Source organism: Ursus maritimus, unplaced genomic scaffold, assembly GCF_017311325.1.
Source record: "Ursus maritimus isolate PB19 unplaced genomic scaffold, ASM1731132v1 scaffold_11, whole genome shotgun sequence".
In the NCBI taxonomy this organism is placed as follows: domain Eukaryota; kingdom Metazoa; phylum Chordata; class Mammalia; order Carnivora; family Ursidae; genus Ursus; species Ursus maritimus.
This window is the reverse complement of record NW_024423453.1, coordinates 20,821,679-20,845,645: the sequence shown is the minus strand read 5'-3', so window position 1 is coordinate 20,845,645 and position 23,967 is coordinate 20,821,679. Positions and strand designations below refer to the sequence as shown.

Below are 23,967 nucleotides of genomic sequence, written 5' to 3'. Positions count from 1 at the left end.
AAAGATTTTATTTATTTGAAATGGAGAGAGACAGAGAGAGAGCACACGTGTGCGAGCATGAGGGGGGTAGGAACATAGGGAGGAGGAGAAGCAGACTCCCAGCTGAGCAGGAAGCCCAATGCTATTCTAGATGCCAGGTCTCTGGGATCATCACCTGAGCTGAAGGCAGCCACTTAACCGACTGAGCCACCCAGGTACCCCTATTTTATTTATTTATTTGAGAGAGAGAGAATTCACAAGCAGGGGGAAGGGCAGAGGAGAGGGTCCCCCAATGTGGCTCTGGGATCGTGACCCGAGCCAAAGGCAGATATTTAACCAACTGAGCCACCCAGGTGCCCGATAATTACATATTTTTTTTAAAAGTCATCAACCAACCCAAGATCATCTACATTTTCTCTATGTTATTTTCTAGAAGTTTCGTAGTTTTGTGTTTTACATGTAGGTCTGATCCACTTGGACTTACTTTTTGTGAAAAAATATACGGTCTGTGTCTAGATTCATTTTTTTCCATCTATGTGTCAAGTTGTTCCATCACCATTTGTTGAAAAGACTATTTTCTCCATTGTACTGTCTTTGCTCCTTTGTCAAGTTATCAGTTTACTGTATTACTGAAAGTGTATTTCTGGACTCTCTATTGTGTTCCATTGATTTGTCTATTCTTTTACCAATAGCACACTGTCTTGATCACTGTAGCTTTATAGTAACTCTTGAAGTTAGGAAGTATCAGTTCTCTGACTGTTCTTCAATATGTACTGGCAATCTGGTCTTCCGCCTCTCTGTATAAATTTTAGAAGCAGTTGGTTAATATCTACAAAATAAATTCCTGGAATCTTAATTGGGACTGCATTCAATCTACAGATCAATTGGGGGAAAACTAATACTACTGAGTCTTCATGTCTCATTTAGTAATTTCTTTCATAACAGTTATATTACTCCTATAGATCTGACATATTTAATTAGCTTTATACTTCATTATTTCATTTTGGGGAAGGGGTGCTAATGTAAATAGTATTCTGGGTTTTTTTTTTTTTTTTTTTTTTTTTTTCTTTTTTTCTTTCCCTATCACTTTCTTCATGGTGCCCTCTGAAGGACAAAATGTAAGATTTTTTTTTTAGATTTTCCAATTTTGTTGCTTGTGCTATTGGTGTCATATAAGAAACCAGTCAAATACAAAGTCATGAAGATTTTTGTTTCCTTGTAATATCCTTGTATAGTTTTTGCTCTTATATTTAGATTTTTAATTCAAATGAGTTAATTGTTTTGTACATGGTGAGTTAGGATGGCATCTAATATATTCTTTTGCATATGGATATCCACTTGTCTGTCCCAAGATGACTTGTTAAGAAAACTATTCCTTCCCTATTGAATGAACGGTTTAGGCACTTTTGCCAGAAGTCAGTTGAACATAGACATACGTGTTTATTTCTGGACTTTCAATTCTCTTCACCACTGAGCTGTTTGTCTATGTTTATCCTAATAACAACACTGTTTTAACATGAGGACTGTATAAGAATTCTTCAACTTTGTTCTCTTCAAGATTGTTTTGGCTATCTGGGTCCCTTGAATTTCAATATGAATTTGAGATCATCTCATTGATTTCTGCAAAGAAGCCAGTTAGGATATTGATAAGGATTACACTGAATCTACAGATTGATTTTGGTTGGTTACTACTTTATGGTGTATGCTCCCTTAGCTTTCTGAAGTCACATATAAGTAACACAACTGATTTTATTAACATATACTCTGAGGACATTTATTATTTTTGCTATCTAAACATTTGGGTTACCACTAATCTACCACTTTAGGGGTGCCTGTCAGTTAAGCGTCCAACTCTTGGTTTGGCTCAGGTCATGATCTCAGGGTCATGAGATCAAGCCCTGCATTGGGTTCCGGACTCAGCACAAGTCTGCTTGAGATTTTCTCCCTTTACCTCCTGGCCCCTCACCCTGCTCAGTGGCTCACACTTTCTCGCTCAGATAGATAAATAAACCTACCACTTTATTTTTGTGCTGGAAGCCCTTTTCCTATTCTACATTTTCCCTTTCTCCTAGTTTCACAGTTATTTCATCTAATTTTATTTTTGAATGGGTAGCCCTCAAACTGCAACATGAAAACTTTAAAAATTAATCAGTATCTTTTTCCTACACAAAAAAGTACCCTTCAATACTATTCATTTAATTGCTCTTTCCAAGTCTGTGTTAATGTTAAATCTGTAAGACACCGTTTTATACAGTTAATATTTAGATTTATTCACATATCTCTTCCTTTTCTCTGCAGTCCTTTCCATATACCTGGCATCTGAACTCATTTATTCCACCTCTGCAATCTCCTTTGATGAGGCTCTCCTAAGTTACAATTTCTTTCATTATATTTCACCCTCTTACTTAAAAGACATTTTGCAAGGCATACAATTAACTGGTTGATAGTTATGTCCCTTGGTATATTACTACTATCATTCCATTGTCTGTTGCAGTCAACTGTTTACTGTTGGAAAATCAGCTGTCAGCTGTTCACTCTCCTACCTTTAAACGTAATCTGTCTTTTTTTGTCCCCTGGCTGCTCTACTCCAGTACCTCTCCTCAATTCAGAAAAAGTCCCTCTTAAAATACTGACTTTGCCCCATTTTCTCTAACCTTTCCTTCTGAAATTCTGATTAAATGTCTATTTTAGACCATTTTTATCACTCTGTATTCTATATTTCTTGCTTTTTTAAACCTTTTCTCAGAAATAAAAGCTATAAAATAAAATCCAGATGTTAAATTCTACAACTTGATCTGAAATGTAGTAAATAGTAAAGACTCTCCAGAATATCACTACAGAGCCTTTCATATACTCTCTTTGCCTCCCTGTGATTTCTGAGTAGTTTCCTGTAAAACTTGTAAAACTTCCAACTCACTGATTCTCTAATTCTATCTAATCTGCTGTTAATCCCTTTAATTGAGTTAATTTTAACCTTAACTATTTTTACTTGCAGAAATTCTAGGAATGTTACTGTTCAGAATCTCTTCTTCCCTGCACATATTATTTCTTTAAACACAATTAACAGTTACTCCACATTCTGTTTCATAATTCCATTACCTAAATTATCAGGGTATGGCTTTGCTCATTCTCACATGTGGTACCACATTTCCTTATTTGATTATTACTTTTGTGAGTTGTTCACGTTCCTTTTAAGATAATTTGAGTAAATTATTCAAGGTCTAGGATAAAAGTGAATGTCCTCACAAAGGAGCTATGTTGGCTTCTGCTAGGTTTCTGGGAAATTAACAGGTCACAATCACTTTAAATTCATGACTAGTGGTTATGTAGTCATCTAGATACTATGCATTTAAGTTGGATGATTATAAATTCTAAGCCGTTTTTTTCTTCTTAGTCTGTTCAGCACAACTAGGGAAATTTCTTGTAGTCCCCTAGAGGAGCAGGTGAGAAAGCATGTTATCTTTCATTGAGGTTGTATTTCTTTTAGGTACCAATTTAATACAAGATTTTCTGGAATCCCCAACTTATGGCTGAGTCCTAAGTTTGTGCCTTTTCCCCCTTTATTTTGGGGGGGCTTCTGGAAAGTTGAATTCTTCAAATTCCCCCAAATTCCAAAATGTTCTCCAGGGCAACACTCCACACTTCTCTATGGTTTTATTCTGATAATAACTTACCTTGCCAATCTTCAAGGATTTTAAGATGTTCTCTCATCTATTATTGAAAGGCCATTTGAGTTGTTTTTAGCAGTAAGAACATGGCAGGAACAGAAAGCCTATACTCAGTCTAGTGCAGTTCAATATAACTTCTGGATCCAGTAAAAAATCCTTTTGCGAAGTCAGAAAGATCACTGAACTACCCTATCGATCTGGCATTCCTTTCATTTACATCTAACTCAATCTGTCCAGTTCCTGACACATCTGATTATTCTTTCCTCTTGAAGTCGGTTTTTGGCTTCTATAGCACCGCTTCCTATTATTACTCCTAATGATGATTCCTCAGGGCTCAGATGTGGGTTTTCTTATTTCAACATTTCCCCTGCTACCAAGTTACCTTAAATTATCAATAGCCATCTCCTAGACTACTTTAATAGCTTCCCAAGTGGATTTCTTCTGCCACTCTTGTACCTATCTAATTCATTCTCCACCATAATAACCAGAGTTATCTTTTAAAAATAAAAATTAGGGTGGGGTGCCTGGGTGGCTCAGTCGTTAAGCATCTGCCTTCAGCTTAGGTCATGATCCTGGGGTCCTGGGATCGAACCCCACATCGGGCTCCCTGCTCAGTAGGAAGCCTGCTTCTCCCTCTCCCACTTCCCCTGCTTGTGTTCTCTCTATCAAATAAATAAATACAATCTTTAAAAAAAATAAAAATAATAAAAACAAAAATTAGGGTGGCTCAGTTGGTTAAGTGTCTGACTCTTGGTTTCAGCTCAAGTCATGATCCAGGTTCATGAGATTGAGCCCCACGTCAGGCTCCACACTCAGCGTGGAGTCTGCTGGAGACTCTCTCTCCCTCCTTCCCTGCTCCTCCCTCTGCTGTCTATCTAAAATAAAATCTTTTTAAAAATAAATAAATAAATGAAAAGAAAAATTAGATTAAGCCCTGTTGCCTGTGTAAAACCCTCTAAGGTACTTTATTTGAACTTTAGATAAATTCCAAACTATTTCACATGGCCCACAAAACGTTTGTATGATCAGACTTCTGCCTATATACTGCCATAACTGTCCTCTTATATAACACTATAAACAAATGGACTTGTTTTTTGGTTCTTAAAATACACCCAATTCTTCCTTCCCTTAGATCCTTGCTACTTGCTGTTTCCTCCTCCTAGAATATGGTTTACCTGGTCTTTGCAGGGTTTAATCTTACTCATACTTCGGATCACACTGTAACTGTGACTTTCACACAGGCATTCATTCCCTGACAACCCAACCCAGTAGCATCCTGTTCTTTCCTTTAGCACATTTATTATAATTTATGATTAAGTATTTATTGTGGGTTTATTTTAATGTCTGTCCTTCCAATTATTTGTAAGAACCAGGCATGTATAGACCCTATTGTTATCTTCCCGTTCCATGCCCAGGACCCAGCACAATGTCTGGTTCACAGTAGGAGTTTAACAAATATATATTAAATCATGGTCTTCTTTTCCTTTAAGCAGACCCACAGGAAAAGTACAATTCTAATCAGAAATTACATTTTGAACACAGAATTAGACACAATGAAAATAAGTCAGGTGATAAGAATGTACATATGGATCAGGCTAAAATACAACACACTTATGAACAGACCCATAATGCTTAAGAGTCATAAATATTTCATGGTTAAGTGCGCAGATGTAGGTTTTTAATTAACTCAATACATGGCTTTTCCTTATTGTCGCCTACACTTTAGTTAAAGCAAATAAATAATCACCCACAAATATGTTTCTTAAGATGGCCTGAAAGCTCATTATTTGGAACTCAAAAAATTTCCCCACAGAACCAATATTATATACGGTGGTTAGCTTTTCTTTGGTTATTTCATAATGTTTAATCCATAACTCATTTATCCACTTAATGAATATGAATTGAGTGCTACTATGTGCCAGGAACTGTTCTAGCAGTGGAGATATAGTAGTGTACAAAATAAGGCAAAAATTCCTGTCTTCATAGATCTTATATCCATGTGATCAAAACAGAAAAGAAGTACAATATACAGAATGGTAGATGGTGAAGAACAAATCAGGGTAGAAAGATAGGGAATGGAGGGAGTATAATTTTAACCTATTATTAGTTAAATTTATTTCTAGCTCTTTCTGTTCCAAAAGTTAGAGATTACTTATAGAACCTAAGTATCACAAACAAAATAACAATGCTTAGACAAGAAAAGACTTTAAACCAAGAAAGTATTAAAAAAACCTCCTTTTCACAGTAGTAGGACAGAGAACTATTCAGGCTCTTGAGTTACAGACAAGCTACAATAACCTGAGGCACGGTCTCCAAAAATGCAATGGCTAGAGAAGGTTAAGGGGGTGAGTGCACTGATGGAAATTCCAGAAAGAAAAAGAAATGAAGAGCCAAGAATGAAAGCACACTCCTTCTTAATGATACAAACCTCCATGGACAGCCAGTCCCTTTTAGTCAATCACCAGTTGGCAGACGTTTCTTCCTATAACTGTAACTATTTCTGACCAAGATCTCTCTTCTATTTGGCATAGTATAGTTATACAACTTTGCCTTTATTATTCTATCCCCAAAACAAATATTTAACTTTCTTTAATGGCAGAAAAAGATCCCTTTAATCCCTATATTTATCACTAAAATTCATATCAAAGGAATGCAGATAGCCAGTAGACTACTCTGGTTCTCTCATATTTTTTTTATTATGATATGTTAGTCACCATAGAGTACATCATTAGCTTTTGATGTAGTGTTCTCATATTTTACCTTAATAACTAGGATAGGTATTAGGATGTGGGGTGAAATTCAAGAAGATGTTGGAACAAGGTTTCAAAGAGCACCCCTAGTACCATAGTAATGACTGGGCAAGGAGAGACAATCAGCCATTATCATCTTTAATCCTTGTCTACAACCAGTTCCACTACCATAAAGTGTACCCCATAGACAAAGGAGAGAACAATGGAAGGGACCAACAAAAGTAACCCTTCTCTAAAGCCCTACTCATTTTAGCTGAGGTGATTATAGGCCAGCGTAAGAAATCAGCATATAAACTAAGCTTTTCCATAACTTCAGGATTTTTTATTTGAAAGAGCCTTCTTATTATTTTCACCTGAAAAAAGGGTTTTAGTAAATGAGTGCTGGTTTTTTTGTAATTATTCACCTCACTGTCACTTTAGTAAAATTATTTCTCAGGTTGTGACTATTCGACATATTCTGGGAATTTTTCCAAATTAAATTTATTCATATTCAAAATTTAATAAAATAAAGCCTCAAGTTTAGAAAAATACAGGGAGCAAAATATATAAAAAAAATTAGTATCAGCCGAAATGTTAGCCAGAAAATATTACCTTTATGGCTGTGTGTTTGTTTTCATCTTCTTCCATCCACAGATCCTGTTCATAGTAATATAAGCCATCATTAATGACTTTAGCAAGTTCAGATGTAATTTTTGCCCGAGACATGTGGTTGCCTGTTCGATCTCCTCCAGGATGTTTTCTCATGTAAGGTGGTGTCTGAGTCACAATCAAAATCTTGTTTAAATCCTGGTCATCAATTTCATAATCTGAATCGTTATCAGACCAATCAGTAAATGTGTTTTTTCGTCCTTCTATTTGTTCTATCTCTTCATCAAATAAAAAATCAAGTTCTTCTTGCTCTTGTTCATCTGAAGGACACAGCTGTTTTGATGCCTCTTCAGGTAGAGATGATGATTCCTAAAGGAAGAAAATGGTATTTTATATTCAAACTTTTTTATCACTTTAAAAATAAACATCACATAATAATGTTACAAGTTAGTAATATGAAGCCTGTATGCTCAGTGACTAGTTAGCAGGCAAATTATAAAAGAAAATCAAGCCAGTATTATTCTGGGAATGCAAGTTGGTACAGCCACTCTGGAAAACAGTGTGGAGGTCCCTTAAAAAGTTAAAAATTGAGCTACCCTATGATCCAGCCATTGGACTACTGGGTATTTACCCCAAAGATACAGACGTAGTGAAGAGAAGGGCCATATGCACCCCAATGTTCATAGCAGTATTGTCCACAATAGCTAAATTGTGGAAGGAGCCAAGATACCCTTCAACAGATGACTGGATTAAGAAGCCATGGTCTATATATACAATGGAATATTACTCAGCTATCAAAAAGAACGAGTTCTCAACATTTGCTGCAACATGGACGGCACTGGAGGAGATAATGCTAAGTGAAATAAGTCAAGCAGAGAAAGACAACTATCATATGGTTTCTCTCATCTATGGAACATAAGAACTAGGAAGATTGGTAGGAGAAGAAAGGGATAAAGAAAGGGGGGTAATCAGAAGGGGGAATGAAGCATGAGAGACTGTGGACTCAGAAACAAACTGAGGGCTTAGAGGGGAGGGGGGTGGGAGAATGGGATAGGCTGGTGATGGGTAATAAGGAGGGCACGTATTGCATGGTGCACTGGGTGTTATATGCAACTAATGAATCATCGAACTTTACATAAAAAAAATAAACCAAAAAAATAAATAAATAAAAAATAATAAAAAATAATTAAAAAAAAGAAATTAATCAGGAACCTTAGAAAATCTTGTCTTGAGAAAGCTGCTTTAGAATTTTTTTTAAAGACTTTATTTATTTTTAAGGGGGAGAGAGAGCATGCACAGGAGCAGGGGAAGGAGCAGAGGGGGAGTTAGAGGGAGGTAGAGAGAATCTCAAGCAGACTGTGCTAAGCAAAGAGCCCCCTATGGGGCTGGATCTTGCCACCGTGAGCCAAAACCAAAAGTCAAACACTTAACCACCTGAGCTGCCCAGGCACCCCTAGACAGCTGCTTTAGGCTTTTAAGATGTCCCCTGAAGCGGGGCAGGGGAAGGAAACCACCTCATTTAACATTTAAATATGCTATGTTTAACCACCACAGCTAATTAAAAAGTTATCTTTGATCAGGGTTTTTCAAACCCAGCACTACTGACATGTTTTGTTTGATCATTCTTCGGTTTTTAGGCGGGGCGGGGGTGTGTGTGCACTGTAGGATATTTAGCAGCATCTCTGGCCTCCGCTCACAAGATGCCACAGCACTTTCCCAGTTTTAACAACCAAAAATGTCTCCAAACATTGCCAGATATCCCAATGGAGCAAAATTTCATCACTCTCTCATTCCCCCAATGGAGAACCACTCTTAAATCCCTTCATGCTTCCCTTCTTCATGCTGTGATGGTAAGGATAAAGAGACTTGTTCATTAGAATATTCAGTATGATAGCCTTCTTTATCCTTCCCAATTCTAGGTCCTGTTATTTTTAGTGACCTTCTCCTTACACAGCTTACTTCTAATATTTGAATCATTTGAGTACCACTGTTTCCACATTTATTTGTAGTAAACTTTATACTTTGAGTTAATTGTACATTCACATACAGTCATAAGAAATAGAAATCATACGCATTTTTTTTTACCTAGTTTCTCCCAATAGTAACATCTTGCAAAAGTATAGCAAAATATCACAAACAAGATATACATTGAAATAACCCATTAATCTTACTCAGATTTCCCCAGCTTTATTTGTACTCATTTTATTTATGGTTTATATCAGAGAAATTTTTATCACATTTGAAATTTTGTGTATCCAACCATGAGTCAAAAATATAGCAGTTCTACCATAAACAATCTCTTCTGCTGTTTCATAACCACACATCCCACTACCTCATGTGCCCCTAAGAAATCAATTCTCTTTTCCTTTTTTACTGTACACAAAATCACCAAAAACACACATATGCCTAATCTGTACCCTTTATAAATAATTAACAAGGTCATATATATACACACACACACACATATACACACATATACATATATACATATGTGTGTATATATACATACGTATATATATGTGTGTATATGTGTGTATATATATGTATATATGTATATAACAAGGTTGTAATATAAATTCACAATTTAGAAAAATTTTGTCACCTTTAAAAAAGTTATTCAAATTTAAATTAGTCACAAGTAAAAAGACCACATTCAAAATATACTTAAATCATATTCAGAAATAGAAGATAAATTTTTAAAATTAACACAGTATAACTTATTTTCAACTACTGAATAAACCTTAAGTTTTTACTTATAGCCAATTTTTACAAGTTTTTAAACTCTTCCAAATTTTATGTATTTACTTGACAAAATACACTGGCCTTACACTCAACCCAGGAATGTACTACACTTCACTTGGTTTATAACAATTTACCTTCAATTTCACTGGAGATGGACGATGTCTCTTTTTAACTTCTATCCAAGGTTCTGAATCCAAGTCAGGCAAACTGGTAGACAAACCTCTAGACATTGCTTGAAGATTACTTGTTTCAGTATTTTTCTTTGGGTTCAGTGGACTTCCGATTCTTGGAGAATTTGGGGCAGACTCTAAAATTTTAAGTTAGTACTTAGTTAAAATAATGGTTTTCTTACTTATAAAACACTTCTTTTTCTTTACTTGGGCTTGATTTTTTTTTCCACAAAAACATGATAAATCATATCTCAATTACAATTTTTCCAATGATTTTCAAACCTGAAAAGATGAAATGTAAGATGAATCTGAGTGAAGCCAGTGAATAATAGATAAAAGAAATGTCACCAACTCTTACACAGATCACATTCATTCAAACTTCTTAAGCGTATCAATTGAGCCACTAATTGTGATAATACATTTAATCTAGGGGTCAGTTCCCTGTGAAATCTTAAAATCTATCAATTATAATGAAATTATGGAATCTCAAATGCTATTAAGCCAGCGTAAATGCATATTTTATTCAAGGCAGTATCAGTCCTTCACTATTCCGCTACAATCTATAGCAAGGCAGTCATTATTCACACTTCACATTTCCTTTGCTTAATGAGTTTTACCCAAATGCAGTGTGCCCACTTAGCTCATACTGGATACTGTAAAGAGTAGAATGTCACATCATTAAAGTGCACTGCTCTGGTAATAAAATTTAAAACATTTAAAAACGCTATTGGAATTAAAAATGCTTTTCTCCACACTATCTCTTAATCAAAATAATTACATGCTCTATAAATAAAATCCTATTTGATTCCTTTACAAATCTTTTTCCAGAAAGTCTAAAATACTTAAGTTATAATGCAATATGTAGTTCCTTTGGACAGAGAGTTTTAAATACAAATTTATACTCTGAAATTCTAAATATCATTTCACTTAGTCCCCAAAGCAAATTACTTGAAAATATTGCGAAGTTGAATATTACGTGGAGAAAGCTGAAATAAATGAACAGCAACAATTCTTTTATTTGCTAAATGAAAATGCAAAGGCACAATCCAGGACTTTGGGTTTGAGAATATTCCAAGATTTTACTTCCATCTATATGCTAGAATCAAGTAAGTGTTATTATTCTCTCCATAAACACATTAGATCCAAGATTCAAATGTCAAATTACTATATTACTTTTTTTAAAAGTACATTGCTTCATGATGAAAAAGGCTCTAAAACTGCATTGTCCAGTGTATAGCCACTGGTCGTATGGAGGCACAGAGCATTTAAAACATGGGCAGTCCTAAAATGTGCCAATAAGTGTTAAGGTCCATACCAGATTTCAAAGTCTTGGTACAAAATAACTAAAAAGGTAAAATGGATCTGTAATTTTTTATGCTAATGTTATAATATTTGGGTATATTAAGATATTTTAAATGTTTTTAAATTAATTTCATTTGTTTTGTAGTTTTCAGGCTATTAAAATTATTAGGATTACACGTATACCAAACATACTTCTATTTGACACTGCTGCTTACACTTTCTTAATTAGTGGTACACATATCATCAATTGATCCACAGAGGTAGTACAGGTGAAATGCTAGGTTTGGGCTACAAATATTGATATTGAAGTTATAGTATTGGGAAAACATTTAACAGCAGAGAACCTTATTTCTAAAACTATAAATCACCTATCCTCATGCAGTGAACGTAGCTTTAAAAATAGACTAAGAACCACCACCCTAGCAACTGTGAGAATTAACTAAATTACTATGGATAGTTCGTGTATAAATGATTAGAACAGCACCTGGCACATGGTAGGGAAATCAGTTAACTACTATTTTTAACACAGAAATCTAATCTTCAAACACCTACTTAACTTTATTATATAATCATCTCTACATGCTCGCTAAGCTTGAATGTTTCTACTATGAAGTCAAGTGTTTCACTACATCCACAACACGTGCTTACAAATTAAACATTAAAATACCAAAGAATTTGGGTAAGACAAGAAAATTAAGAGTAGTCTGAGTTTTTAAAGGGAAATGTTCACCTTATAATTACCTACACATATGCTCTATATGATTTGTTTTCTTTTATGACAAAAACATTTCAAACATTTAAGGGTAACAGTAAAGCCCTAATCTTCCCAGAACCAGAGTCTGAATATTACTTGGATCATTTGGCATTAAACTTACAGATAAAAAATTAGACACACACTTTGACACTTACAGGCTCTAATTTGTGAGAACATAGAAAAACATTTATCTTTGCTGTTTTCATTAATTGAAAATTGTTAACATGACTCTCCAGGGGTAAATCACCCTATATATTCCATGATTATCTATATAGTTTGACTTCTTTATTTACCCTGAATCCGGGTAATGATATAGATTGCTTTAAAAGGATAATATACTTTATGTGTGGCACATTGAAGAATACTTCTGCAACTTTTCAAAGGAAATCCCACAGCTTATTCAAAAATCATTAGGGGGGGGCGCCTGGGTGGCGCAGTTGTTAAGTGTCTGCCTTCAGCTCAGGGCGTGATCCCGGTGTTATGGGATCGAGCCCCACATCAGGCTCCTCCGCTATGAGCCTGCTTCTTCCTCTCCCACTCCCCGTGCTTGTGTTCCCTCTTTCGCTGGCTGTCTCTATCTCTGTTAAATAATAAATAAATAAAATCTTTAAAAAAAAAATCATTAGGGATCCTACTACACATTTCCCAAAAAGCCAAAAACAACAACAAAAAACCCCAAGATGGTCAGGGACTTGACCCTCTCAATTTTGATGAATGAAATCCTTTTACTTAAAGAGTTGATAGTGCAATACGATCCACTGAACTGCAAAACCTAAATTTTAAAATTAACATCTTACCATTCCCATAATCAACATTTTCTGGTGCATTGAGGTCCTCTCTGTTCAGTGCAAAGGTGAACTCATGTTACACAATTCAACCTCCATAGAGGGAAAAATAGACATTTTAATTTCTTTAATTAAAAAATAAACAACAGCAAAAATGTTTAAATATTTTACCATATAAATCCCTCAGGAAGTATACATCAATGGTTATGTTTTTGAAATTTAGAGTCTTCTCTTAAGAGGGGAATATAGATAAAAGTTTCTTTACCCACAGGTACAAATAAACACAATCTACTTTTCCTATTCCTATATCCATTTCAAATTTTTGGTGACATACTACTCTCTATTGAATTTAGGACCTAATGCTTTCTCATCAGAGGGTAATTATTAAGGTCGGAAATATGGAAATTCATGGAAAAGGCTGAATTTATGCATTTATTCCTATGACGTAATGTAAATGTCCATAACTCTAAGAACATTCTTTCTATACGCCTTCATTATCCATCTAGTTACAGATGTATAATCTAAAGAACCTAAAATTTTTGACATTTAAGTATACAGTGACTTTTTTTGGCAATATGTATGTGAGATGTAAATGAGTGTATATTTAAAAAACACAAAAATGTACAAGCCATTGTGATTTTATTCTTGTAATTTTATTAATATTTCATAAATGGTTAAATGAACAGGCATCACCAACTTGACTGACCTATCTTAGCTATCCTGTGGAAAAATTTTTTATCTAACTCACCTAATGCCTGTTCATAAGCACGTTAAAAATGTCATCTTGGACCCCAAGTTTACACAAATAAATTAACTTATACAATCAGACATTAAGTCTTTTTTAAGAAAACCTAAAAAATATCACTTTTCTTCAACTTTTAAAACACCTGCCCAAGTTGCTTGCTAGGGTTAGAGGCACAGAGAGCTGACAATCAAAGAAACACTAAATAAAAATATCTGTGAGACTGTCCATTGGTACTTTATTGATGGCAGGTCTCACATACTGATGTATAAAAAAATATATATTTTGAAGAGTTTAGAAAAAAATATTCTTGTTTATTTCTCAAATTTCTTATCCCTCAGTGTCCACATTAACACATCTTATAGTCCATGTGAAATATTATGACAACATGTGAGTTGTACACTGTACACTATACTGAAGGGCAAATCAAATAGCAAAAGACCTAACAATCTGGGAAATGCCACTCAAGCCTCTCTATTTTTGTTTTATTAATCTGGACACAGGAACATAAGTCTGGAAGGAAAAGACAGAATCTTGCAATATTTCCAGAATGGTAATTAACTTTCCCACCGTAAATAAAAGCAGCACATGCAGCTCAGGCTAATTACACACAAATGGGTGGCTCCCATAAAAACAACAGCAGTCCTCTGGTGTCTCTCTCATTATCATCACAAACGTGTTTATCTCCATTGTAGTGGTGGCCCAACCTCCTCCACAAGGAGTTGGGAGTAGACATTCTTGCATAGAAGTCTGGTCGCTTTCATTGTTGCAGCTCGATTTGTTCCAATGTTTATAATATTTCAGTGAGTCACCTATTCCTCTGCATATTCGATCAAATGACATCCAAGCATCAGTAGATCATCACCCTGACTGAAAAAAGTTTAAGCACACACATTTTTTCCCAAGAGGGAATGTCTTAAAAATGATCCAGGAAAAAATTCTTAATATTAAAGCAGTTTTTTGGAAATTCTAATTACCATCAATTCTTTAATCTATTAATTGTAATAATTTGATAACAGTACCCCAATGCTGCTTTTGAATATAGGTCATCCTGCCTTTACAAGACAGGATTGAAGCACACTAGTAACAAAATTAAAGTCAGCCCCACTCTTCGGACTTTTAAACTACTTCATCCTACTAGACTACTCCAATCTTACAAGAGGAAACTGGCACAACATATCTAAAATTATTTAGTAATATTAAGAAGATAGGTAGAAATTCCATACATGACAAAGTACACAAAATTTAAGAATAGAGCAGAGCTTTACCCATGATTCTTAAATCCCTTTTTAATTTATGGCTGAACAGAATTTAGAGCATCAAAAGTCATTTCGTTATCTTTATCTTTCCTGTACAATCTAAATAGACTTTTTTAAAGGATTGGTAAATTGGACCAAATAGCCCACCATTACACGGCTTGCTCTAGAAGGAAAGTTGTTACCTGTATGTGAACAAAAGGCTTGGCCTGGTACAAACTCAGGGCAATCAATCAGTTGAGAGAAGTCTGTTTGTGGCACAGTACGTGGAGGAGGGCCCGGAATTGGCCATTTTTCTGGTTCTATCTTTTTTCTCATTTTCTCATCGACAATTTCCACTTCTGTGCTATCTTTCAGTGCCTATAAATAGGTATTTTGAACTATTAAAGAACTTTCATCCAAAAAACTGTAATTGTACATCCTATACTTCTAGTAACCTAAATGATTTTTAAATCTGAAATTAGCAGACATTATTACAGTAAATGTTTCTAAAAATATCAATGAATTAACTACTTAGAACAAACTTTTAAATCATTTGCCCCTGTGAGAGGTAATAGATATGATAACCTCACATACCATGCAGCACATAATTTGGTTTTCACAACAGAACAGGCATTTAAGGATTATTACATCAACTAGAATCAAACTACTTTTACCATAATTAAATTTTATTTTCAGTTTTTTTCTCTCATATTTCTTTTTTTCTTACCTTAATATAATACTGCCAAATAAAATTTAGGCACTATTTTAATAACTACCACCATTAATTAAATGATAAGAAACAACACATACACATTCCTCACAATATCCTATAATGTACACAGATGAAGAAACTGAGGCTCAAAGAAATAACCTGATAAAGATCATAGACTTAGTATGAGGTAAGACTAGGACTCAAATAATTTCTTAACTGTCTACCACTAAGTCTTAGTCAGTAGGCTGTAGTGCTTTGCAAAAATAAACATGCTGCAATTTAATGATAAAATAAAACTAGAACAACATTTCCTCAAAATAAAGGACTTACTGATCTGAATTTTATCTGAAATTCAAGAGTACTCACCTTTTAGAAATTAAATCAGGAAAAATACAAATATAATTAAAAAACTGAACATAAATACTTGTTATTTTATAAAAGTTAAAATTCACTACCTTTAAGTGGAAGAACAACTCATATGTATTACTTTTACATTTGTATGCCCTTGGTATAGTACTCACTTTTCAAGTTATATTTTCAAAATTGGACAGTACTTTAAAATTACTAAAATTTAAAAACAAACTTTTTCAATGGGAATTAGGATACTCTCTGAAAAAAATAGAGAGTATGAAATATGGAATAAAGGAAATATGGAAGAAGTCTATGATAAGGGGTTTGAATTGGTAATAGCTATTTTTTTCTAACATATATTTTCCTAGTTTTGTCTCCTGAACATTCTAGAAGCAATGACACCCTAGTAGCAAAAACCAGTATACGCACAATCCAGATCCTGCAACAACATGGATGAATTTCAAAAACTACAAATGAAAGAGCCAGGAGACAGAAGAATTCCATTCACACAAATGTGTACAAATAAACAGACAAAATTAATCTATGCTAATATAATCAGAAAAGTGATTTGGGATGTAGCAGAGGGTTCGGGGTGGGGGTGGTTTGACTATGACTTTTGGAAAGGGCGATTAAGGACGTTCTTAGAGGAATGGGCTATTTCTTTTCGGGGGCAGGCTTATACAATTTCAAAACTCAAAACGAACACTTAAGACTCCTGCATTTTACAGCATGCTATTTATACCTGAATTTAAAAAAAAATCTTTCAAACTTTCCTACTGGATTACAATTTTTCAGAACCATGTTTGGTAAAAGATTGCCAATACGCTGATATAATATGGAGCAAGTGAAACTCTCAATGGTGGTAGCTTTAATTGGTTCAATAATTTGGAAAAAAAAATGTTTAGCAGTATCTACAAAAGCTGTGTGTGTGTATCTCCTGTTACCCATGTCACAGGAAAATAAGTGCATATGACCATCAAAAAATATGTACGATAACGTTCACAACAGTACCACGGACTCAAACTGGAAAGAACCCATGTACCTATAAACAGTAGCATGGAAAAATACATTGTGTTATATTCATATAATGAAATATTACCCCATAATGGACTGCTACACACCAATAACATGGGTAAACCTCACAGAAATGATAAGTACAAGTCAGATATAAAAGAATACACATACCTCTGATGAGATGAAATTAAAAAACAAATGAGAGAGCTCTGAGAAGTAATTACCTTTGAGGAGAGCAGTGATACAGACAAGGAGGGGGCACAAGGGAGCTTCCTGGGATGCTGAAAATGTTTTATATCTTAATCTGGGGGGCAATTACACAACACATACATGGAGAAAAGTCATATGTAATCCTATGATTTCTAATATAGGGTGTATAAATTATGCCTCAATTTAAAAGAAAAAAATTGAGTGGGGGAAAAAACCCAAAGTTCTTTATATACAACTATTGAATAATCTAATACATGCTGCTTTAAAAAAAGAAGCGGCATAACAATATACGTAGTATATAACATGTACTATCTCGGGAGAAATAATACACAAAATAGAAGTAACACTGATTGTCACCAAGAAAGGTTTAACTAGTTGACAACTGGTAAAAGATGGGAAGGAAATTCTTCACTATGGACCCTTTGAATTTTAAATCAAAGGGAATTTATTCCCTATTGAAAAAGTTCAGGAAGAAAATAAAGAGAACAGAAGTGAATGTTGTGATTTATACCTTAAAAACGTCATACAGACATTATGTTTACACAAAATTAAGGAAAAGATCTAGACAAAATAAGTGTTTTATTAAAACCAAACCATGATTATCTTGAACACCTGAACAATGAGTTACAGTGTACAGTTAATATTCTGGATACCTGAAGGTTTTTCTAACTATTATTTTGGCCCTTCTCTTAATGGTATCTATTATTATGAACTACCACCAATGTTAGAATACACGGATAATGTATTCCTAGTTCCTGGTCCTCTGCGAGGTACTGAGAGAAAAGATTTGCATTTGCAAAGACTTAAAGATAAGACAGCAGCATACACTCTGAGGAACCACAGTCAGCCAATTTGGAAAACAGTTTCAGATTAAGTACAAAAATAGTTCTAAGGACTTTACAAATATATTTACTTCTCTTAAGCCCTTACACTCTATGATAGTTTAAGTATTATTTGTCCTTTTCTAACAATAAGAAACAAGCATGAAGAGGTTAAGTAACTTGAAAAGTTATACAACTGATCAGCTAAATATCAAGGATTAATTGAATTAAAAAAAAAAGGAAGTCACAAATAGCTCTCAGCTGTGGAGCAAGAATCAAGAATGCAGTAAACTGGATCTACCATATGATCCAGAAATTCCACTTCTGGGTATATACCCAAAGAAAATGAAAACAGGATTCTGAAGAGATATCTGCATGCCCATGTTTAGTGTAGCATTATTCACAGTAGCTAAGATGTGGAAACACACTAAATGCCCATCAAAAGATGAAGAGTTAAAGAAAATGTGGCATGCATATATATCAGAATATTATTCAGCCACGAGACAGGAAGACATCCTGCCATTTGCAACAACATGGATGGACCTTATGGACATTATGCTAAATGAGGTAAGTTAGAGAAAAACAAGTACTATATGATATCACTTATATGTGGATTCTAAAAAAGTGAAACATATTTAAAAAAAAGAGTAAAATGGTGGTTACCAGGTGATGGGGGATAAGACTGATGTTGTTTAAGGGTAATAACTTACAACAAGTAGTAAATAAACCACAGAGATTTCATGCACAGTATAATGACTACAGACAACAATATTGTACTATAATTATGTGAGAAATATCACAATACCAATCATATTACAATACATATGTATCAAAGTAAACAAAAAGTACAGTAAGCTGAAAATGAATGGAAGGAAACAGATTCAGTAAGACTGGCTATGTAGAAAACCTCAACTGGGACAGACAGGGGTGTGAACTAAAGTATATTTTGCTTCTTTTGATAGTTTTTCAGGAAAGAAGACTTGAGCATAATAACAAAATGCTGATAGAATTGAAATGAAGATCCAAAAAAAAAAGGACTGAACAATAGAAGGGACTCCTTGAAGACTAACAATAATAGCAAATTCTTATTTAGGGCTTACTGTTTATGCCAGATACTGTTGTTACACATTTCATCCTCAAGACAACCTATGAAGTATGTATTATTACCATTTCCACTTTACAGAAGTCTCAGGACTTTGCCCAAGGTCACAAACTACAAGGATGTGTATGCTGGTTCTCAAGTTCGTGCTCTAAATCAATGTTCTATTGCAAAGCCCAATGAAACCTTACATTCATAACAGAAAAAGGACAACTTTCCCGCTGTAACCAATGGTAGGTGAATAAATGTTAAGTGAATGCAGACCTATGCTGTTCTAAATCACTGCGCTTATATGTAAATTCATAACAGTAATGCAAAAGTTCTTTTAAATATCCCTTCCCTACTGCTGTAAGTTATAAGGAAACAGATAATCAATAACCTAAAAATTATGCCTGAGGACTTAATGGGGATACCAACAGACCAAAAAACCATAAGATAATGAAATTACAACCAGATTCCTACAGAAGTACACAGAGTGGGGGAAATCAGTAATAAATTCACTGAAAATGACAACTGAGATAGATCTTTGCTATAGTACAAATGATGGCAGTAGTTAATAAACTCATCCTACTATGAATATAATATTTTTCTGATCAAATTATAGTGTACAGAAACTATTTAGATGGCATCTATAAATAAACAAATGTAATAACAGTAGTACTTGAAGTAATTTTTCATAAATCAAAGATGCATTAATTATACACCAACAAATAACAAATCACTAGTTTTTATGTTTCTGAAATCTTGAAGCTTTCTGTAGCTAGTTTTTAAAGTCTGGAGCACACACGTTCAAAAATAATTTGCTAAAGAAGTCTGTTAAGAAAATAAGAAGTTGAGCCAATAATTGGGAAAAAAATATTTATAAAACACAAAGGATTTGTATCCAGAAGAACTCTTACAATTAAATTATAAAAAAACAAACACTCCATTAAAAATAGGCAAAACATCTGAACAGACATTTCAACAAAAAAGGTACACTGATGGCAAATAAACACATAAAAAAGATGCTCAGCATCATTAGTCATTAAGGAAATACAAACTGAAACCACAGTGAGAAACTACTACATACCTAATATTCAAAAAAACTGGTAATACCAAGCGCTGATGAGGCTATAGAACAAATGGAACTCTCATACAAAATGGTGGAATGCAAACCCACTTTGGACATACTTCTTACAGTTAATACACTTACAATACATGCCAGCAATCACAATCCTCAATATTTACCCAACAGAAATGAAAACATATATCCACACAAAGACCTTTCTGTTTCCAGTTTTTGGAGATTATGAATAAAGCAATCTAAATGTCTATCAACAAGTGAATGGATAAACTGTGGTACATCCATACCATGGAATATTAATCAATAAGAAAGAACAAACTACTGATAATGTACAACATGAATAAATCTAAAAAGCACTATGCTGAGTGAAAGAAATCAGAAATAAAGGGCTACAAACTACATACAAACATGTAACTTATGTATATGATATTCTGGAAAAGGCAAAACTAAAGGGACAAAAATCAGATCAGTGGTTCCAGGGGTTGTGCATGGGAAAAGGGATTGGCTACATAGGGGCACAAGAATGGAAGTCTAACAAAACTATAGCAAAAGGACAAATCTGATTGTACGTATGTAGGGAACAGAAAACCAAAAATGTTCAAAGCATTTGTAGAACAGGACCCACAAAAAATTTAATGAAAGCATTAAGAATACAAGTAGAAAGACTGTTTTAAATTAGCCTTTCTAGGGGTGCCTGGGTAGCTCAGTCAGGTAAGCGTCTACCTTTGGCTCAGGTCATGATCCTAGGGTCCTGGGATCTAGCCCCACATCGGGCTCCCTGTTCAGGGGGGAGTCTGCTTCTCCTTCTCCCTCTGCTGCTCCCCCTGCTTGTGCCCTATCTCTCTCTCAAATAAATAAATAAAATCTTTTAAAAAATAAAGTACAATAAAATATATTAGCCTTTCTATAGCATAGGACATATTCTCAAAATTTTAATAAATAGAAATACATGCTATTTTGCAGCAACTGAGAAGACTAAAGGACCAAGCACACTCAAGAAGGTCCAAGTTTGAAGGATCAGGTTAAAAATAGGTGGAAACATCATTAGTAAACCCCATTTGAGGGGTTTCCAAGGTTAGGCATTTACTTGGGTTTTATAGAATGAAAAAAAAGAAAGCCATGAAATGTAGTCTAAGCCTTAGGCAACTACAGATTATTTTTGTGGTTTTTTTTCTTGAGGTTTTTAATATACTTCTTAGAGACGTTTTAGGTCACAGCATAACTGAATGGAAAGTACAGACTGTTTTCTATAACTGTTTTGTCAATGAATAATTACCTCTAAAATGAGATTAAGGTTTGTAGTGAGAGCCTGAACGCGGTGGAAACCAGCAATCAGGGAAATAGGCAAGAAACCTTGTTCATCCATCTTTCTCCTAAGAAAGAAGTCCCGTTCTAAATTTTCTATACTGAAGTAATATTCGCTAGAAGAAAAAAAAAAAAAGAAACATAAACAAGAAGAAATAGATGTAAGTTTAATGCATTTATTCAACAGGAAATAATATCTATGGCTTATATATCAACAGCTTTAAAATTATTTTATTAACATATAGATTTAATACAACTTAGATATAGGGTAAATACAAGAAAGAGCAAAACCCTACTGAGTTTATAATTTCTTATCCATAAGTAGAAAGAACTTGAGAATACGGATTCCCTTCCAAAAATGTAACATTAACTTCTACTTAGATCAACTTTACCTAAGTATAAAGAATTAACCAGCATTTTAAGATAGTTCAATAACTGATTTTCTAAAATGAGTCAATTAAGTGAAAATTTTCATTAAAAGCTACTTTGACTTGCTTCATTTAAACACTAATGATCTAAACACAGATCAACAGATTGCCTTCCAACTTTTTCCCCATCACTGAGAAGAACATTATTTTTGAGAAGTATCCTTTGTCAAGTTTACAGAGATTACAGTTTTGTTTTGTTTTCTAAATTGGCAGCATACTGACGTTGTTTAATATTTCAGAATCCTAGCAATCAGCACAATGCTGAGTAAAAATTTAGTGAATACATGAGCACAGGTGTACACACACACATAATTATATATTTGCAAGATCTCCCTCTTTCTTTGATGGAGAGAACTATAAAAATTAAGAGTGAACAGAATATATACCTAGTCAAGGAATATCTATGATACTATGAGGTACATAGGGGTAAAAATACAGAAAAAGCTTAAATATCTTGATCTTCTCTAAGAAAGTAGAGAGAATGTAAACGGATAAACTGTATAATCAATAACTATAAGTTCCAAGATACAAAGATAATATGGATATATTTAATAATGCCATTTGAGAAACACATTTAAAATTACAGCCTCCATATAGAAAAATAAGAATTCTAGAGAGACCAAGAGGACAAATGAGGGGAAATGTACAAAAGAATACAAGAGAAATACATGACATCAATGATAACATGGCCTACAGGTTAATAATCCTATAATGTTTCCAAATCCGAGACAGTTTTCAAAGATCGATGGCAAAGTATGAGAAAGCACACCGAATCATATACTTTGGTGTAACACTGGGTGACTAAAGATACTCCTGAAATATTTAGGTCAAATTCTAACTTTGAAAAAATAATCACCCATAAATGAGAAATGGCTTTGAGCTACTTTTCACTGGGAGAAAAAAATCTTATTTTAGAAATATAAATACACAAGTTGTTTCTTTATACTCAGATATTTATCCAACTATCAAAGTGCAAAGCTCCCTTAGAGATCAGTGAAATACTACTGACATCTCAGTTAACACCAGTAAATCATTTACTCATCTTAAACACTGAAGAAAAAAAATCTTAGGTCTTGACGAAAAAACCACTCTGATTTCGTTATACCTCAAAAAGCCCTTTTCACAGTGCCTGGCATGTGGTGGGCACATAATACATGTGTTCTAATTTTTGTTACACGTCAAAAGTCCTTTTCACAGTGCCTGACATGGTAGGCACAAAATACATATTGCTTAAATTCTAAATTTTCACAAATTAAGACATTTGACTCAGTCACAAGTAAAAACGGTTCTTAAGACAAAAACTTCTCTGAAGTAATAAGATGCCTTTTTATTCTAGTACTTTGTGAAAACCTTAGTATTTGAATAAACTCATAAATCACCCTATTACCTACAGTATATATATTTTTAAACTTCTAATGGACTATAAACTACTCATCTCTAAATCTGAATGACAGATTCAGAAGCTAGAAATAATCAAGATCTTAAATTTTTAATATTCTGACACCAAAATGACAAATTATTGATATATTTTCAGTTAAAATAATTTTTAAAATGCAATCATCCATAATATAGTTAAACTTCTTACTTCAAAGTACACTTAGCACAATTTTCCACAAATGCAAGGAAGTTTTTCAGTAACTTCTCAAAGAGAAAAATGTAAACCCTGAGCCTATCTATGAGAAACTTCAAAAAAAAAAAACAAAGTCAAACGCATGACTCCTCAAAGCATGACTCCACTAATCAAAGAACGATTAACAGTAAAGAGCCATTCTAAACCTGGTGCTCTACCATCTGCCAAAAATCCTATTGCTAAAACAGTATCAACAAAAAAAGGAGTCATGCCCAGGGCTGTGTCTGACATTTTGTTCAGTGTCCTAGGGGACATTATCATGTCCTACCTTAGAAGCTCTGGATTCTACACTGCATGATCAGAAATTTTGTCAACACTGATGTAGCTCTGCTCCTCCCTCACTTGTATGAGCACATTGGAGGCCGATTATCCTGACATGGAGTTGCATATCCACTGTCAGGTCTCAGAAGGGACCTGGCAGCAAGAGTTACAAAAAAGACAGGAATAGTGGTTTGAAGTTGATAGCCACATGCCAGGCACTTTCTGCCCATAAAAAGGCCCTTTTCTTCAGTGTTTGCGTCAACTGTAACAGAAGAAGCAAGAACAAAATAAACAAGTTGCTTCATATTGTATGCAAGCCAATCAAATCCACCATGAAGGCATCCCAGGAAGATGC

The 23,967-nt window shown here is 34.2% G+C and overlaps 1 protein-coding gene across 4 annotated transcripts in view; it reads right to left on the bottom strand.

Moving 5' to 3' along the window:
- The window catches only part of LARP1B (La ribonucleoprotein 1B), a 119,723-nt gene that overhangs the window by 74,826 nt on the left and 20,930 nt on the right, over window positions 1–23,967 (bottom strand). For 2 of the 4 annotated variants that reach the window (XM_008699725.2, XM_008699726.2), the window contains exons 8-11: window positions 21,265–21,409; window positions 14,922–15,096; window positions 9,862–10,034; window positions 6,989–7,354 (exon numbers count right to left, since the gene is read on the bottom strand). In XM_008699725.2, coding sequence (XP_008697947.2) covers window positions 6,989–7,354; window positions 9,862–10,034; window positions 14,922–15,096; window positions 21,265–21,409 — 859 coding nt within the window. Of the gene's footprint in view, window positions 1–5,091; window positions 7,355–9,861; window positions 10,035–13,172; window positions 14,351–14,921; window positions 15,097–21,264; window positions 21,410–23,967 lie in introns of those variants that run through there. The other 2 variants (XM_040626295.1, XM_008699727.2) reach the window with 2 other exon arrangements.